This window comes from Entelurus aequoreus, linkage group LG03 (assembly GCF_033978785.1).
Source record: "Entelurus aequoreus isolate RoL-2023_Sb linkage group LG03, RoL_Eaeq_v1.1, whole genome shotgun sequence".
NCBI classification, from domain to species: Eukaryota; Metazoa; Chordata; class Actinopteri; order Syngnathiformes; family Syngnathidae; genus Entelurus; species Entelurus aequoreus.
In genome coordinates, this window is record NC_084733.1 from 87,656,622 (window position 1) to 87,677,386 (window position 20,765).

General features: G+C 32.2%; 1 protein-coding gene across 1 annotated transcript in view; it reads left to right on the forward strand.

Moving 5' to 3' along the window:
• The window catches only part of rfx4 (regulatory factor X, 4), a 110,592-nt gene extending 101,291 nt beyond the window's left edge, over positions 1-9,301 (forward strand). Inside the window, exons 16-19 of the mRNA XM_062040744.1 lie at positions 639-788; positions 857-1,037; positions 1,105-1,234; positions 8,981-9,301. Coding sequence (XP_061896728.1) covers positions 639-788; positions 857-1,037; positions 1,105-1,234; positions 8,981-9,256 — 737 coding nt within the window. The 3' untranslated portion in view covers positions 9,257-9,301. The remainder of the gene's footprint in view (positions 1-638; positions 789-856; positions 1,038-1,104; positions 1,235-8,980) is intronic.
• The last annotated feature ends 11,464 nt before the right edge of the window (positions 9,302-20,765 follow it).

A 20,765-nucleotide genomic window follows, 5' to 3' on the forward strand; every position in this document is an offset into this window, starting at 1 on the left:
TTTATAATATTCTAATTATTTCTTCACTGTTTTTAATTTATTTTCCTCTTATAAAATCCTATAAAAATATGATTTATTCCCTTAACGTTCGGACTATTTGTATTACTTCTCTCATAACTTTGTGACTTGTTTCTCACAGAAATCGCAACTTTTTTGTTGCAATTAGTCACCTTTTTAAATGGAAAATATAGAATTTTATTCTAATAATACATATTTTTTCCACAATATTGCTTTTTTTTTTAGAAAACAAAATACCTGAATCTTATATTATTATTTATTATTATTTATTTATTATTATTATTATTATTATTATTTATTATTATTATTTTTGTAATCCAACATCTTTTTTGTACAAGAAAAAAAAGAGGTCTTTATTCTCGTAATATTGCATCTTTTTTTGGTATAATTTTACAACTTTAAAAAAATGACTGTAGTATTTGTGTATCCTATTAGTATTTATTTATAATATTCTAATTATTTCTTCACTGTTTTTAATTTATTTTCCTCTTATAAAATCCTATAAAAATGTGATTTATTCTCTTAAAATTCCGACTGTTTTTCTTCTTTCATAACTTTGTGACTTTATTCTCCAAAATGACTACTTTACTTTGTGATATTAAATTGTGGTCTCCCTCCAGAGCGAGACGAGGACTTCACTCTCACAGAAATAACGGCCACCTCCTCGCCGTCCCCGGGGTCCTACTCCCCGGCCAGGTCCGTCCACTCGGTCGCCGTGTCGTCGACCTCGCCCGCCGCCGACCCGTCGCCGGAGTACCCCTCCACCACAGGTGAGCGCCCTGGCGGGGAGATTGTACGGGCCGGCGTGACATTTGGCTGTGGTGTATGTGTCTGGCAGGCGCCGTTCAGTCATATACGTGGTCCCTTACATACACAGTGACTACAGCGGGGGCCTCCGCGCCGGACGCCGGCCAGCAGCTGTCCTGCATGACCAGCAGCTCAGCGGGCACGCCGCCGCCGCCACCACCGCCGCCCCCCGCCCAGCGGATGCCAGTTTACACCCACAGAGAGGAGCACGGGTAATTAGGAAGTCCATCTCCGCGTGGGCTTTTCCGGGCGTGTTGAGAATGTGCGTGCGTGTTGCAGATACACCGGCAGCTACAACTATGGGAGCTACGCCAGCCAGCATCCTCTTCCCATCCAGAGCCAGTACCCGGGCCTGGCCCACGACACCGCACCACTACACTACTCCGCCTACCACCGCTCATCTGCACAGGTCAGTGCCACACCTTTATTACCTATTTCTTCTACAAACCCCCAAAACTAGTGAAGTTGTCACGTTGTGTAAATGGTAAATAAAAAGAGAATACAATGATTTGCAAATCCTTTTCAACTTATATTCAATTGAATAGACTGCAAAGACAAGATATTTCATGTTCTTTTTTTTGTTGTTGCAAATAATCATTAAAATAGAATTTAAGTTGTTCAACAGTCCGGGGGTCTCCGTTGTGGTATTTTAGGCTTCATAATGCGCCACACAGGCCAGTCTAGTACCCGCACTCTTTTACTATGAAGCCACGCTGTTGTAACACGTGGCTTGGCATCGTCTTGCTGAAATAAGCAGGGGCGTCCATGATAACGTTGCTTGGATGGCAACATATGTTGCTCCAAAACTTGTATGTACCTTTCAGCATTAATGGTGCCTTCACAGATGTGTAAGTTACCCATGTCTTGGGCACTAATACACCCCCATACCATCACACATGCTGGCTTTTACACTTTGCACCTAGAACAATCCGGATGGTTCTTTTCCTCTTTGGTCCGGACGACACGACGTCCACAGTTTCTAAAAATGTGGACTCGTCAGACCAAAGAACACTTTTCCACTTTGCATCAGTCCATTTTAGATGAGCTCGGGCCCAGCGAAGCCAGCGGCGTTTCTGGGTGTTGTTGATAAATGGCTTTGGCTTTGCATAGTAGAGTTTTAACTTGCACTTACAGATGTAGTGACCAACTGTAGTTACTGACAGTGGTTTTGTGAAGTGTTCCTGAGCCCATGTGGTGATATCCTTTACACACCCATGTCGCATTTTGATGCAGTACCGCCTGAGGGATCCAAGGTTCGTAATATCATGGCTTACGTGCAGTGATTTCTCCAGATTCTCTGAACCTTTTGATGATATTACGGAGCGTAGATGGTGAAATCCCTAAATTCCTTGCAATAGCTGGTTGAGAAATGTTGTTCTTAAACAATTTGCTCAGGCATTTGTTGACAAAGTGGTGACCCTCGCCCCGTCCTTGTTGGTGAACGACTGAGCATTTCACGGAAGCTGCTTTTTATACCCAATCATGGCACCCACCTGTTCCCAATTAGCCCGTTCACCTGTGGGATGTTCCAAATAAGTGTTTGATGAGCATTCCTCAACCTTCTCAGTCTTTTTTGCGCCTTGTGCCAGCTTTTTTAAAACTGAAATGTAGACATTTTTACAAATGTATAAAAAAAATGAAAAATTCATGTCTGTATCTCATGTATGTACAGTCGTGGTCAAAAGTGTACATAAACGTGTAAAGAACATCATGTCATGGCTGTCTTGACTTTCCAATCATTTCTACAACTCTTATTTTTTTGTGATGTAGTGATTGGAGCACATACTTGTTGGTCACAAAAAACATTCATGAAGTTTGCTTCTTTATGAATTTATTATGAGTCTACTGAAAATGTGCTGGGTCAAAAGTATACATACAGCAATGTTAATATTTGCTTACATGTCCCTTGGCAAGTTTACCTGCAATAAGGCGCTTTTGGTAGCCATCCACAAGCTTCTGCTTGAATTTTTGACCACAAAATTGGTGCAGTTCAGCTAAATGTGTTGCTTTTCTGACATGGACTTGTTTCTTCAGCATTGTCCACACGTTTAAGTCAGGACTTTGGGAAGGCCATTCTAAAACCTTCATTCTAGCCTGATTTAGCCATTCCTTTACCACTTTTGAGGTGTGTTTGGGGTCATTGTCCTGTTGGAACACCCAACTGCACCCAAGACCCAACCTCCCGGCTGATGATTTTAGCTTGTCCTGAAGAATTTGGAGGTAATCCTCCTTTTTCATTGTCCCATTTACTCTCTGTAAAGCAGCAGTTCCATTGGCAGCAAAACAGGCCCAGAGCATAATACTACCACCACCATGCTTGACGGTAGGGATGGTGTTCCTGGGATTAAAGGCCTCACCTTTTCTCCTCCAAACATATTGCTGGGTATTGTGGCCAAACAGCTCCATTTTTGTTTCATCTGACCTCAGAACTTTCCTCCAGAAGGTCTTATCTTTGTCCGTGTGATGTCAGATGAAACACAAATTGAGCTGTTTGGCCACAATGCTGAAGAAACAAGTCCCACACATTTAGCTGAACTGCACCAATTTTGTCAAGAGGAGTGGTCAAAAAGTCAATCAGAAGCTTGTGGATGGCTACCAAAAGCGCCTTATTGCAGGTAAACTTGCCAAGGGACATGTAAGCAAATATTAACATTGCTGTATGTATACTTTTCACCCAGCACATTTTCAGTAGACCCATAATAAATTCATAAAAGAAGCAAACTTCATTCATGTTTTTTTGTGACCAACAAGTATATATATATATATATATATATATATATATATATATATATATATATATATATATATATATATACATACATATACAAATATGTATGTATATATATGTGTGTATATATTTATGTATGTATATACAGTATATGTGTGTATATATACACTATACACGTATATATGTATGTATATATATGTGTGTATATATACACACGTATATATGTATGTATGTATATATACATGTGTATATATATATGTATGTATGTATATGTGTGTATATATACATGTACTGTATATATGTATCTATATATATACAGGTATGTATGTATATATATATATGTATGTATGTATGTATATGTGTGTATATATATATATATATATATATACCGGTATATATGTGTGTATATATACACGTATATATGTATGTATATATACATATATATACACATGTGTATATATATGTATGTATGTATGTGTGTGTATATATACACGTACTGTATATATGTATATACTGTATATGTATGTATATATACACATATATGTACAAATATATATATATATATATATATATATATATATATATATATATAATGTACATGTATATATACAGTATATATGTATATGTGTGTAGATATATATACATATACATATATATATACCGGTATATATATATTTTTTTTCATATATATATATATATATATATATATATATATTCATATTTATATGTATATTTATTTATATATATATACATATATATATATTATATATATACATATATATAAATAAATATACATATAAATATATATATATATATATAAATAAATATATATATATATATATATATATATATATATATATATATATATATATATATATATATATATATATATATATATATATATATATATATATATATATATATATATATATATATATATATATATATATATATATGCGTACATAGCATTTTGTGCGTCATACACAAGCAGAAAAAGATCCAACTTTGTGTGCCTGGGAAGAAAGTATCAATTATTAATCTCATTCCCTTCTAGTCATATCGTACTTCTAGTCATATTGTACTTCTAGTCATATTGTACTTTTAGTCATATTGTACTTCTAGTCATATTGTACTTCTAGTCATATTGTACTTCTAGTCATATTGTACTTCCCTGTCTTGCATTTTGTTGAAATGCCGTTTTCTCCTCTACGGTTATCGTCGCATTTTTTTCTGCTATTCTTGTAAAACCTCCAAAAAAGGCATAAAAACAACAACCAAAGATCTCAGGTGATGTCGTATTTCCCGACAATATTTCTATGGCACAACCATGTCATGTCAAAGTGCTGTGAGTGTGAAGGTGTCAGCATCCAACATCCAGCATCCAACATCCAACATCCATCATCCCAGCGGAAGCAGCCCTCAATGTCCTCTTCATCCTCCCATTAGTCAAATATTGTTGTTGAATGCTCTCTTTTCTGCTGCTGTGCACCACCACGCAGCTGGGAGGCCCGCCGTGCCCTTTGACCCCCTTTCCATGCCCTGACTCCTCATGAAGGACTGGACTGTGGTGTTTATATTTAACGTGCAGCTTTACTTCCTCTTTACGGAGGCGCTCTGGACATAAATGGGGCACAATGCCTGCGCTTTGTCCCTGGGAGACTTTCTGCTGTCTCCAATGTTGACGTCAGCGTGAAGATACGACACGGCGAGGACTCCTCTGCACACCGGATCATTCTCTATGCATTACATAAGAAAATATTCACACCAACTCACCACTTTTGGTTAAAAATAACAATAAAAGAGCCAAAGAAGAGTGTTACATGGTGGTGGTGGCGGCATAGCTTGGCTGGTAGCGTTCCCTCCGAGGCAGGAGTGGCGTGCAGGTACGATTAAGGTTTTTAATGATTAAAAATACAAACCGAGGACGCTAGCAAGCGCGGAGCTAAACAAGACCAAAATGTCACCGAGGGTGAAAAAAGGAGGAAAGCAAGACTGTACAAAAATGACTAAAGCGAGGAGAAGGTAAGTAACTGTTGCCTCTTGCAAATATTGACCAGGAAACTATAAAGGGGAGTGACGAACCAAAACACCTGGTGGGAACACTAATCGCCAAACAAAGACAGGTGAGGACAATCCGTGCCCATGGAAACCGACAGTAAACAGGGAAAGAGGGTGCACCCAGGGAACAGACTAAAACAGAAACATTACCAAACATAAATCAAAGAGAATATATAGCGGTAAGTGCAGGGGTCCACATTGTGCATTATTAATGCATGAAACTGCTATTTTAAACATGGAGGCGTAGCTCCTCTCCTCTGAATGCAAGGGATCCTACAGCAATAATACAAAATCTGGAAAAATAAATTGTCATTAAAAGCATATATATATATATATATATATATATATATATATATATATATATATATATATATATATATATATATATATATATATATATATATATATATATATCTATATATATATATATATATATATATATATATATATATGTATATATATATATATATATATATATATATATATATATATATATATATATATATATATATATGTATATATATATATATATATATATATATGTATATATATATATATATATATATATATATATATATATATATATATATATATATATATATATATATATATATATATACCGGATATATATACGGTATATATATATACCGTATATATATATGGTATATATATATATATATATATATATATATATATATATATATATATATATATATATATATATATATATATATATATATATATATATATATATATATATACAGTATATATATATATGTTTGTATATATATATATGTTTGTATATATACATGTATGTGTATATATATATATAGATGTATAAAGATATATATATATAAAGATATATATATACATACACACACACATATATGTATATATACATATACTGTATATGTATATATATATATACATATGTATGTATATGTATATACATATATGTGTATATATATACATATATATGTGTATATATACATATATTTGTTTGTATGTATATGTATATATATATATACATATGTATGTATATGTATATACATATATGTGTATATATATACATATATATGTGTATATATACATATATTTGTTTGTATGTATATGTATATATATATATACCATATATATATACGTATATATATATATATACCGTATATATATATATATATATATATATATATATATATATATATATATATATATATATATATATATATATATGTATGTATGTATGTATGTATGTATGTATGTATGTATGTATGTATGTATGTATGTATGTATGTATGTATGTATGTATGTATGTATGTATGTATGTATGTATGTATGTATGTATACATGTATGTGTATATATATATATAGATGTATAAAGATATATATATAAAGATATATATATATATACATACACACACACATATATGTATATATACATATATATATGTATGTATGTATGTATGTATGTATATATATATGCATGTATGTATGTATGTATGTTTGTATGTATACATGTATGTGTATATATATATATAGATGTATAAAGATATATATATAAAGATATATATATATACATACACACACACATATATGTATATATACATATACTGTATATGTATATATATATATATACATATGTATGTATATACATATATATGTATATATATGTGTGTATATATCTGTATATATACATATATGTGTTTGTATGTATATGTATATATACATATATATGCGTGTATATATGTATACATACATATAGATGTATATATATATATACATATGTGTGTGTATATTTATATATATGTGTATATGTATATATATATATATATATATATATACATATATATGTGTGCGTATATATATGTATGTGTATATATATATATATATATATACATATACACACATATATATATATATACATATACACATACTTATATATATATACACACATATATGTGTATATATATACATATACTGTATACATATATATATATATATATATATATATATATATATATATATATATATATATATATATATATATATATATATATATGTATGTGTGGGGAAAAAAATCACAAGACTATTTCATCTCTACAGGCCTGTTTCATGAGGGGTTTTCCTCAATCCTCAGGAGATTTTAATGGAAGCATTCACATACCATGGTTTATATAGGGCACAGAGCGGGTGGGTACAGGCAGGCGTGGGGGCGTGGTGATTGACTCATGTGTACCTAGGAGGTGTTTCCTTCTGTGACGGCATGCTGATACAATTTCGCTGCGCTTGTTGAGGGATGACAAGTCTGGACGGTATATGATAAACAGTTTCTCTTTTAAGCATAGGTTGCATCTTTTGTTACCACTGTTGTAAGGTGTGCTCGATGCAAGAATTTGCCATGTTATAGAGTATTCAACATTATTGTCTTTGAGATTCCAAATGTGTTTACTGAGTTCTGTAGTGTTCCGGAGTCTTTTGCATCTGAAAGAAGCCTTGTGATTGTTCCATCTGGTTTTGAATTCTCCCTCAGTTAATCCTACGTATGTGTCGGATGTGTTAATGTCCTTGCGTATTACCTTTGCTTGGTAAACAACTGATGATTGTAAGCACCCCCCGTTGAGAGGGCAACAGGTTTCTTGCGGCAGTTACAGTCTTTGTCGGTTTTGGAGTCGTTCTGCCTGGTGGTGGGCGGCTCCTTTTCAATTGCTTTATTGTGGTTTGAAATGATTTGTCGCATGTTGTTCATGCAGCTGTAGCTCAATTTAATGTTGTTCTTGTTGAATACTTTTCTTAGGGTGTTGCCTTTGGGGAAGTGTTTGTGTATATAAACCATGGTATGTGAATGCTTCCATTAAAATCTCCTGAGGATTGAGGAAAACCCCTCATGAAACAGGCCTGTAGAGATGAAATAGTCTTGTGATTTTTTTCCCACACATACATATTACGCTCTACCACGGTATCGAGCACTATTTTTTGGATAATCTAATTAAGACATATATATATATATATATATATATATATATATATATATATATATATATATATATATATATATATATATATATATATATATACACACACAATAGTTTAATAAAGATAGATAAATAAATGATAGATTATTAACAAATAGTTGCTAATTGCCGCCAGCTAAGATGTTTTGATGTCATGTCCTTCTTGATGTTCTACCAAAGTTGTTGTCAGTCCTCTAAAGGTGTGTAGCAAATTCCACGTTGATCCATCTAAACACCCTCAAGTTGCGGCGGGTGTTGTATAGAGCGCATTGAGCAAGTGTGAGAAATGTCAAGTCATTGAGGTTTGATAGGATTAGCTGGAAGATGTCCCAGTGACGTTGTGTGGTCTCCTCTCCCACAGTACCAGTTCAACGCCCAGATGTCCCGCATGGAGCCGTCCTGTCTGATGAGCGCCACTCCCCGCCTGCACGCCACACCCGTCGCCCCCCGGTGGCCGGACATGGCGGCCGTCAACAGCTGCTACACCAGCCCGCCTATGCATTCGTCCCGCTACGCCGCGTCGGGGGACATGTACGCCCCCCTGGTCCCGCGCAGGAACTCCGAGTACGAGCACTCGCAGCATTTCCCGGGTTTCGCCTACATCAACGGCGAGGCCACCACCGGCTGGGCCAAGTAGACTTAGCCAGGGGACGCCATCAACCGGGGGGGGGGGGGGGGGGGGGGGGGCAGAGAGTGGCCTGGTGAGGACACGTCGCTCAATCATTTGGAGGACTTGTGCAGATGGAGAGAAGCCTCGATGAAATCATGTCTGTCGTCACAAACCTGCAAAATCATGCAACGCCGCCGCCAAGCTGTGCCTTTGTTTTCAGGAATGTACGCCTCTGCCAGTCAGGAGTGGTGTGCACCGTGGCCTTACACGCCCGCACACCCAAAAAAGAGCCACAGAAACTGAGACCTTCAAGGTGTTCATGCTCAAAAAAGTGTACCTGTTGGCGATATAAGACACATATATATATATATACATATATACACATATATATACAAACATACATATATATATATATACATACATATACATGAATACTGTACATATATATATACACATATATATACATATATATGTATATACACACATATATAAATATGTATATGTATTTATATATGTGTATATGTATATATGTGTGTATACATCTATGTGTATATATACACACATTTATACATGTGTATATACATACATACACATGTATGTATATGTGTGTGTGTATATATATATATATAAATACACACATTTATACATGTGTATATATGTATGTGTATACGTATATATATACACACACATTTATACATGTGTATATACATATATACATACATACACATATACATATATGTATATGTGTGTGTGTATATATATATTTATGTATGTGTATATATATATACACACATTTATACATGTGTATATACATACATACACATATATGTATATGTATGTGTATATATAAATATATATATATACACATGTGTATTATGTATTTATATATGTGTGTGTATATATACATATATATGTACACACATATATATACACACACAAAAATACACATATATACATATGTGTGTATATGTATAAATGTGTGTATATACACACATTTATACATGTGTATATATATATATATATATATACATACATACATACATACACACACACATATATGTGTATTTATGTATATATATGTGTGGGTGTGTATATGTACGTATATATGTACACACAAATGTGTATTTATGTATATATATGCGTGTGTGTGTATATATACATATATATGTACACATTTTTATGCACACATATATACTAATATATATACATGTGTGTGTATGTACTGTATATATACATATATGTGTATATGTATATATGTCTATGTATTTATGTGTATATGAATGTATATGTATATATGTGTGTGTGTATATATATATATATATATGTATATGTGTGTGTATATTTCTAAATATGTATATATATATGTATGTGTGTATATATATGCATATATGAATGTATATATATATATATATATGTATGTGTATATATACACACATATATGTGTATTTATGTATATATATATATGTGTGTGTGTGTGTATATACATATATATGTACACATATATACACATATATGTACACACATATATACATGTGTATATATACATAATGTATTTATGTATATATATATATATGTGTGTGTGTATATACTGTATATGTGTATATATATGTATGTCTGTATATATGTATATACATGTATATATATGTGCATATATATATATGTATGTGTATATGTTATATATATATATATATATATATATATATATATATATATATATATATATATATATATATATAAATGTATATATATATATAAATGTATATATATATATAAATGTGCGTATATGCTGTGTATTTTGTGTAACTATGTAACATGGTTGTATCCTTTCACTTTCTATGCTATTCTTGTCCTGTTTTGTAAGATGATTAGTGGAGGATGCATTAACCTTGGGTTGTGTGTTTTATAATGATAATGCACTGAGGACCTATTGCCCTATGGGTATTTATATGAGAAGAACTAAGGGAAGTGTACAGTAATGTTCAATGCAAGCACTGGAGAAGCATCTGTGTGTGGTGACGGTTGAAGGAGGACACTTTTGAATGTTGCCACATAAAGAATTTCATTATCTAAACCACGACTCTTGTTAGTGTTTTTATTTTATTTGGACCAACAAACTCTGATGTTTGTTAGCATCAAGAGAATATCCTTAATAGTATTCATAAAGTACATGTATACATCTCAACAATACAGAATCTTGATATCGCTAGCAAACATACAAATTATGAACTTCACAGCATAAAAAACAACTGCAGACATGAATTGTGGATGAGACTAATATTTGTGGCAGGAAATCAACTGCAAACAAAATGTCAGAATTATTGTACACAAGTTATCACACAACTTGTTTGCGATGAGTTCAGGTTGCCCTGCGTGAAGACAAAAGCCGTCTTTGGTCTTATCAAGCAAAAGGCGGGCGGCTTGTGAACCTCCACCGTGTGCGATGGAATGCGCCGTGGAGGTGTCGGTTTCTTGGATCTATTGGGACTGCCACAGGAAGGACCCCCAAATCTACGAGCAGAGAGGGGGCAAACCTGACACTGCTCCAAGCACCTTTTTGTTTGAACTGTTTATGACCCAGTGCAGCAGCAGCAGTTTATGACCCCCTCCCCTTAGAAGCAGCTGCAGCTATGTAATCAGGAAATGCCCAAATAAATGAGGAGGCGTGTGGAGCTTGTTCCTCAGAGCGGTGGGGTGACGCTGTACCAGGATGCAGGTCCACACGCGCTCTCCTCATGAGCTAAATTGAATCCTGTCTCTGTTTGATTCCTTGCTTCTTGTCTTGTTTAATAGATAGTTCGGTGTTTGAACCTGACACATATGGTATTTAGAGAAGAAAATATTGGGGGTACATCATGTCTGAGGGGGTCCACAAATTAAACAATAATGGGCAAAAGACAAATTTGGACTTATTTGGTGCATCGCTAAGTAACGCATTTGATTGACATAACGAGTGCTGCTGTGATTGTGACGCTAATGAGAAAAAGGATAAGTTTGTGTCAGGTTCAAACACCAAACTATCTATTAAATCGGACAAGAAGCAAGGAATCAAACTAACAATTTAGCTCATGAGGCGAGCGCGTGTGGACCTGTACCCTCGGACAGTGTCACCCCACCGCTCTGAGGACGGAGCTCCACATGCCTCCTCATTTATTTGGGCATTTCCTGATTACGTAGCTGCAGCTGCTTCTAAGGGGAGGGGGTCATAAACAGCTGCACTGGGTCATAACCAGTTCAAATAAAAAGGTGCCTGGAGCGGTGTCAGGTTTGCCCCCCTCTCTGCTTGTAGATCTCGGTTTCTGATAAGGGCCTTCCTGTGGCTGTCCAAGATCTGAGAAACTGACACCTCTACGGCGCATTCCCTCGCACACAGTGGAGGTTTACAAGCCGTCCGCCTTTTGCTTGATAAGATCACAGGTAAGAATGTTCAAATTCAAGCTTGAGTAGTTTTATCTTTTAATTATTTTTTTCAAAATAAATGTGTGTAGGGTGAGTAATTGAATGCTACTTTAATTTAGTCATTATTTATACCGTGGTTACTACATTTTAAACTTGTATGAACACAAGCCTGAGTAGTTTATTAACTTTTTTTTTTTCAAAATAAATGTGTGTAAGGTGAGTAATTGAGTTTTAGTTTTATTTTGTCATTTAAGTATGTAATTATAAAGTGGTGAACTTATTATTACACTTGCACGACAGGTCAGAATATTCAAATTCAAGCTGGAATAGATTTATCTTTTTAATTAATTATTTTCCATGCTTAGGCTGCTGCCCCCGCGACCCGAGAAAATGGATGGATGGTTTAATTTAGTCATTTTAGTATATAATTATAATTAAAAAAAATTACACTTCTGTCTGTTATTCCTCAAAAATAATAAAAAATCAATGTTATTGTGAGTTATTGACTTATTTAAGGTCAAATCCATCAAATATCTCACTTTTACATATTTTTAGGGAAATATTGCTTAATTTGTGTGTTTGCCATAAGAAAAAAATAAAAATAAAAAGGGCACAAAACATAAAAATAAAAAAATAAAAATTTTGACAGATCTGAAGTTGATCTAGAGACTTAAGTGTTGAAAGTTTAAAAAAAAAATGTATGACTTATTTTTACACTTTTATGAGTGGGACCTGAAAACTTCAGTAGCTATTTATTGTCTGTTACTGCTCAAAAAATAATAATAAATCCAAAATCAATGTTGTTGTGAGTTATTGACTTATTTAAGGTCCAATCCATCAAATATCTCACTTTTACATATTTTAGGGAAATATTGCTTAATTTGTGTGTTTGCCATAAGAAAAAAATAAAAATAAAAAGGGCATAAAACATAAAAATAAAAAAATAAAAATTTTGACAGATCTGAAGTTGATCTAGAGACTTAAGTGTTGAAAGTTTTAAAAAAAAATGTATGACTTATTTTTACACTTTTATGAGTGGGACCTGAAAACTTCAGTAGCTATTTATTGTCTGTTACTGCTCAAAAAATAATAATAAATCAAAAATCAATGTTGTTGTGAGTTATTGACTTATTTAAGGTCCAATCCATCAAATATCTCACTTTTACATATTTTAGGGAAATATTGTTTAATTTGTGTGTTTGACATAAAAATAAAAAAAACAACCCAAAAACAAGCTTGATGGATTATTTATTATTGTATTCATTCTTAGATAGAATTATAAAGGGTAGATAATTACATTTTAAAATGAGTCATTTTATGTTTAATTATAACGGTAAACCTTTTTTGGAATGTATGAAAGCATCAGTTTATCTATAAATTTTTTTAAAAATTCAAAATTTAGGTAGTTTTATTTATATATTGTTTTATTCTTAAAATAAAACATACAAATGTTGAGTACAGTAACTATATTTTATTTGAGTCATTTCTTTTTAACCATCATTTGACATTTAGAAATGTTCAAATGTGGCCTGTGTAGAACTCTGGAATGTAATAATACATTTTTTATTTTAAAAAAATGTGGGTAGATATTTAGGGTCATTTTCAGACATTTTTTTTCTTCCTGTGCACCTTCTGGAAAATAACAACTTCACCTGAAAGGGTCCGAAAATCCCCAATTTTGATGTGACAAAAGCCTTTGCTCGGACTGATCTGCACTTGTAAGTGACTACACGGCGGGGGGCGGGGCCACGCTGCAGAAAAGAATGACATTTCTATGGAAACAATGGCCTTCTGAGTCGGAGTCGGGGTCAGCGCACCTCAAGTCCCGTAACCCTTCGACCCCCCGACCCCTGCTGAGGTTTGTATTTATTGCAACATAGATCCTCTGTCTCATGTGTGTCCGCTGCTCGGAAAACCCGAAGCCTTTGAATGCAGCGGAATAAAGAAGGCGGCCCACCCTGCATGGATTTAATCACCTGACCTTCAAGTCAATATCAATATCCTTTCTTGTGGAGTGTGTATCAAACGCCACAATCCAAGCATTTTGATCATTTTCAAAATCATTACAATTTATGGAGTTTTTTTTTTTTTTTTAAACCATAGGGCTTCCCTCAAGTTAGGTCCCAGTAACCCAGAAGGGTCTCAGTCATAAAAATGGTAAAAATAAGTCAATAAATCATTGATTTTTGATGTATTATTATTTTTTGAGCAGTAACAGACAACAAATAGCTGCTGAAGTTTTCAGGTCCCACTCATAAAAGTGTAAAAATAAGTCATACTTTTTTTTTTTTACTTTCAACACTTACATCTCTAGATCAACTTCAGATCTGTCAAAAAAAATGTTTTTTTTGTTATGTTTTGTGCCCTTTTTGGTTTTTTTTTATGGCAAACACACAAATTAAGCAATATTTCCCTAAAAATATGTAAAAGTGAGATATTTGATGGATTGGACCTTAAATAAGTCAATAACTCACAACATTGATTTTGGATTTATTATTATTTTTCGAGCAATAACAGACAATATATAGCTACTGAAGTTTTCAGGTCCCACTCATAAAAGTGTAAAAATAAGTCATACATTTTTTTTACTTTCAACACTTAAATCTCTAGATCAACTTCAGATCTGTCAAAAAAATTAATTTTTATGTTTTGTGTCCTTTTTGGTTGTTTTTTTATGGCAAACAAACAAATTAAGCAATATTTCCCTAAAAATATGTAAAAGTGAGATATTTGATGGATTGGACCTTAAATAAGTCAATAACTCACAACAACTCTGATTTTTTATTTTTTATTATTTTTTGAGCAGTAACAGACAATAAATAGCTACTGAAGTTTCCAGGGATCCCAAAGGGTCCCACTCATAAAAGTGTAAAAATAAGTCATACATTTTTTTTTTACTTTCAACACTTAAATCTCTAGATCAACTTCAGGGGCCGTACTTATCAAGCTTCTTAGAATTACTCCTAAGAAGTCTGCTAAGAGTTGACTTAAGAGTAAATAAATTATTCGCTGAAAGCTGCACTTAAAAGTTAGTTATCAAGCGTCTTACTCACACTTTCAGCGAAGTGTAGGACTGAATCTTAAGTGTCACACTCAGAGCTGAATTACGACATTACTATGTGCCGTAAACGGAATTTTAGGTGACGTAATTTCTGTGTCCATAGAAATGACCAATCACGGAAGGGAATCCCTTGTCTAAGAATAAAGAAATATCTTGGAAATATTTAAGTGGACAATGGGAGTGTATATTTTGACAATAAACTACAAAATAATACAAAACAAACTAGTCCCCGTCGGCACTCACGCTACCGCTCCCTCTCTTCTCTCGCCCACACACTCACTGACGTCACTCACCTCACGGCCACACACATACGCTACTGTCATAACATTTTCTTTCCAATTCATTAATTAGGCAACTAATTTGAAACTGGTGTGGGTGGCTCTATATATACTAGCCCACTGCAGCCACATGCAGAAATCAACAAAGAATCGAAAAGTATTAAATCTGTGACAAAAATAATATCCGCTCTGTCTAAACGATACCGTTTGATCAGCTGCTCGTCATCAAAAAAAAACAAAAAAAACATTGTTCCGTTCCCTGAACGTTCGCGCACGTCTCTCTCGCCTCAGTGCCATCCCCTGCTGGCAACTCCTAACCACTTAAGACACCTCTGAAGGTCTCTTAAATATCGTGGAGAGTAGGAGTGATTCTTAGACTTAAGAACGTTGATAAAAAGCTTTTATTCTTAAGTTTGAGAGTAGGACTAAATTTCGCAAATTCTCAGAACTTAAGTGTAAAATGGCACTCTAAGAAGCTTGATAAGTACGGCCCCAGATCTGTGAAAAAAAATATATACATATTTTTTTTATGTTTTGCGCCCTTTTTGGGGGTTTCTTTTTTATGGCAAACACACATATTAAGCAATATTTCCCTAAAAATATGTAAAAGTGATATATTTGATGGATTGGACCTTAAATAAGTCAATAACTCACAACAACATTGAATTTTGATTTACTATTATTTTTTGAGCAATAACAGACAATAAATAGCTACTGAAGTTTTCAGGTCCCACTCATAAAAGTGTAAAAATAAGTCATACATTTTTTTTTTACTTTCAACACTTACATTTCTAGATCAACTTCAGATCTGTCAAAAAAAAATTAAAAATATTTTTATGTTTTGTGCCGATTTTTTTATTATTTTTTTTATGGCAAACACACAAATTAAGCAATATTTCCCTAAAAATATGTAAAAGTGAGATATTTGATGGATTGGACCTTAAATAAGTCAATTACTCACAACAACATTGATTTTGGATTTATTATTATTTTTTGAGCAGTAACAGACAATAAATAGCTACTGAAGTTTCCAGGGATCCCAAAGGGTCCCACTCATAAAAGTGTAAAAATAAGTCATACATATTTTTTTTCACTTTCAACACTTAAATCTCTAGATCAACTTCAGATCTGTCAAAAATAAATACATATATTTTTATGTTTTATGCCATTTTTGGGTTTGTTTTTTTATGGCAAACACACAAATTAAGCAATATTTCCCTAAAAATATGTAAAAGTGAGATATTTGATGGATTGGACCTTAAATAAGTCAATAACTCACAACAACATTGATTTTGGATTTATTATTATTTTTCGAGCAATAACAGACAATAAATAGCTACTGAAGTTTCCAGGGATCCCAAAGGGTCCCACTCATAAAAGTGTAAAAATAAGTCATACATATTTTTTTTTACTTTCAACACTTAAATCTCTAGATCAACTTCAGATCTGTAAAAAAAAATACAAAAATATTTTTATGTTTTGCGCCCTTTTTGGTTTTTTTTTTTATGGCAAACACACAAATTAAGCAATATTTCCCTAAAAATATGTAAAAGTGAGATATTTGATGGATTGGACCTTAAATAAGTCAATAACTCACAACAACATTGATTTTGGATTTATTATTATTTTTTGAGCAATAACAGACAATAAATAGCTACTGAAGTTTTCAGGTCCCACTCATAAAAGTGTAAAAATAAGTCTTTTTTTTTTTTTTACTTTCAACACTTAAATCTCTAGATCAACTTCAGATCTGTCAAAAAAATTAATTTTTAATTTTTATGTTTTGTGCTCTTTTTGGTTTTTTTTTTTTTTATGGCAAACAAACAAATTAAGCAATATTTCCCTAAAAATATGTTAAAGTGAGATATTTGATGGATTGGACCTTAAATAAGTCAATAACTCACAACAATTCAGATTTTTTATTTTTTATTATTTTTTGAGCAGGAACAGACAATAAATAGCTACTGAAGTTTCCAGGGATGCCAAAGGGTCCCACTCATAAAAGTGTAAAAATAAGTCATACATTTTTTTTTACTTTCAACACTTAAATCTCTAGATCAACTTCAAATCTGTAAAAAAAAAATATATATATATTTTTATGTTTTGCGCCCTTTTTGTTTTTTGTTTTTTATGGCAAACACACAAATTAAGCAATATTTCCCTAAAAATATGTAAAAGTGAGATATTTGATAGATTGGACCTTAAATAAGTCAATAACTCACAACAACATTGATTTTGGATTTATTATTATTTTTCGAGCAATAACAGACAATAAATAGCTACTGAAGTTTTCAGGTCCCACTCATAAAAGTGTAAAAATAAGTCATACATTTTTTTTAACTTTCAACACTTAAATATCTAGATCAACTTCAGATCTGTCAAAAAAAAATTATTTTTTATTTTTATGTTTTGTGCCCTTTTTGGGGTTTTATAGCAAACACACAAAATATGCAACATTCCTCCCAAATAATATTTAAAAGTGGAAAATTTGATGTGAAGTAATTGGAAACTTAAATAGGTAAATAATTCATAACAAGATTGATTTTGATTTAGCTTTTCTTTTTTTTCCAGCAATGACAGTTTAAAAAAAAAAAAACATCCATTAAAGATCTTAGGGATCCAAAATATGTTTACCACTTTTATGAGTGGGATCATAAAAGTTGTAAAAATATATATTTTTTAACATTCATCACTTAACTTCAGATCTATCAGTAGTTTATAAGTTTTTTATTTCATTTTATTAATATTGTTTGTTTGTTTATTTAATGTTCTTTTTGTCATAGAAAACCTTTTTTTTCTTATGGCAAACACACAAATTAAGCAATATTTCCCTAAAAATATGTAAAAGTGAGATATTTGATGTAAACCAATTGGACCTTAAATAAGTCAATAACTCACAACAACAATGATTTTTGATTTATTATTATTTTTTGAGCAGTAACAGACAACAAATAGCCACTGAAGTTTTCAGGGATCCCAAACGGTCCCACTCATAAAAGTGTAAAAATAAGTCATGCATTTTTTTTTTACTTTCAACGCTTCAATATTTAGATCAACGTCAGATCTGTCAAAATTATTATTATTATTATTTTATGTTTTATGCCCTTTTTGTTTTTTTTATGGTAAACACACAAAATATTTGTTGTAAATAAAGCATGCTTGAATGCTTGTTTAGTGACAGTAGAATTGCATTTAATTGTTCTAATAGAACTGAAGTCATAGTAATTGTGGGACGTTAACAATTGTTTCATTGAATCAGATTGACTAGAAAAGAATGGAATAGAATAGAAAGTACTTTATTGATCCCACAGTTCGCTCACAATAGACAATAAACACTTAGGTATTTTTTACATGTGAAGAATATAAATACAGTCTATTATACAGCATTATCCACATGTGAATAACATACATACAGTCTTATTATACCGCATTATTCACATGTGAATAACATAAATACAGTCTATTATACAGTATTATTCACATGTGAATAACATAAATACAGTCTATTATACAGCATTATTCACATGTGAATAACATAAATACAGTCTATTATACAGCATTATTCACATGTGAATAACATAAATACAGTCTATTATACAGCATTATTCATATGTGAATAACATAAATACAGTCTATTATATAGCATTATTTACATGTGAATAACATGAATATAGTCTATTATACAGCATTATTCACATGTGAATAATATAAATACAGTCTATTATTTAGCATTATTCACATGTGAATAACATAAATACAGTCCATTATACAGCATTATTCACATGTGAATAACATAAATACAGTCTATTATTTAGCATTATTCACATGTGAATAACATAAATACCGTCTATTATACAGCATTATTCACATGTGAATAACATAAATACAGTCTATTATACAGCATTATTTACACGTGAATAATATAAATTCGGTCTATTATACAGCATTATTCACATGTGAATAACATAAATACAGTCTATTATACAGCATTATTCATATGTGAATAACATAAATACAGTCTATTATATAGCATTATTTACATGTGAATAACATGAATATAGTCTATTATACAGCATTATTCACATGTGAATAATATAAATTCAGTCTATTATACAGCATTATTCACATGTGAATAACATACATACAGTCTATTATTTAGCATTATTCACATGTGAATAACATAAATACAGTCTATTAGACAGCATTATTCACATGTGAATAACATACATACAGTCTATTATTTAGCATTATTCACATGTGAATAACATAAATACAGTCTATTATACTGCATTATTCACATGTGAATAACATAAATACAGTCTATTATACAGCATTATTCACATGTGAATAACATAAATACAGTCTATTATACAGCATTATTCACATCTGAATAACATAAATACAGTCTATTATTCACATGTGAATAATGCTGTATAATAGACTGTATTCACATGTGAATAACATAAATACAGTTTACGTTTACGACAATCTTTTTTTCCAAAACACAATATAAAATGTGATATACAACAGGATAACGCATACATTTATCATTTGTTTTCAAAACGGTTACAAAAAAAAATGGGACCCCATAAATTTACTGTGGGACCCCCATTTTTTTTTTTATGACTTGATGGGGTCCCGTACTACCATGAATTGATTAACGTGGACCCCGACTTAAACAAGTTGAAAAACTTATTCGGGTGTTACCGTTTAGTGGTCAATTGTACGGAATATGTACTGTGCAATCTACTAATAACAGTTTCAATCAATCAATCAAAAGACTGGAATATCTTTGTATTCT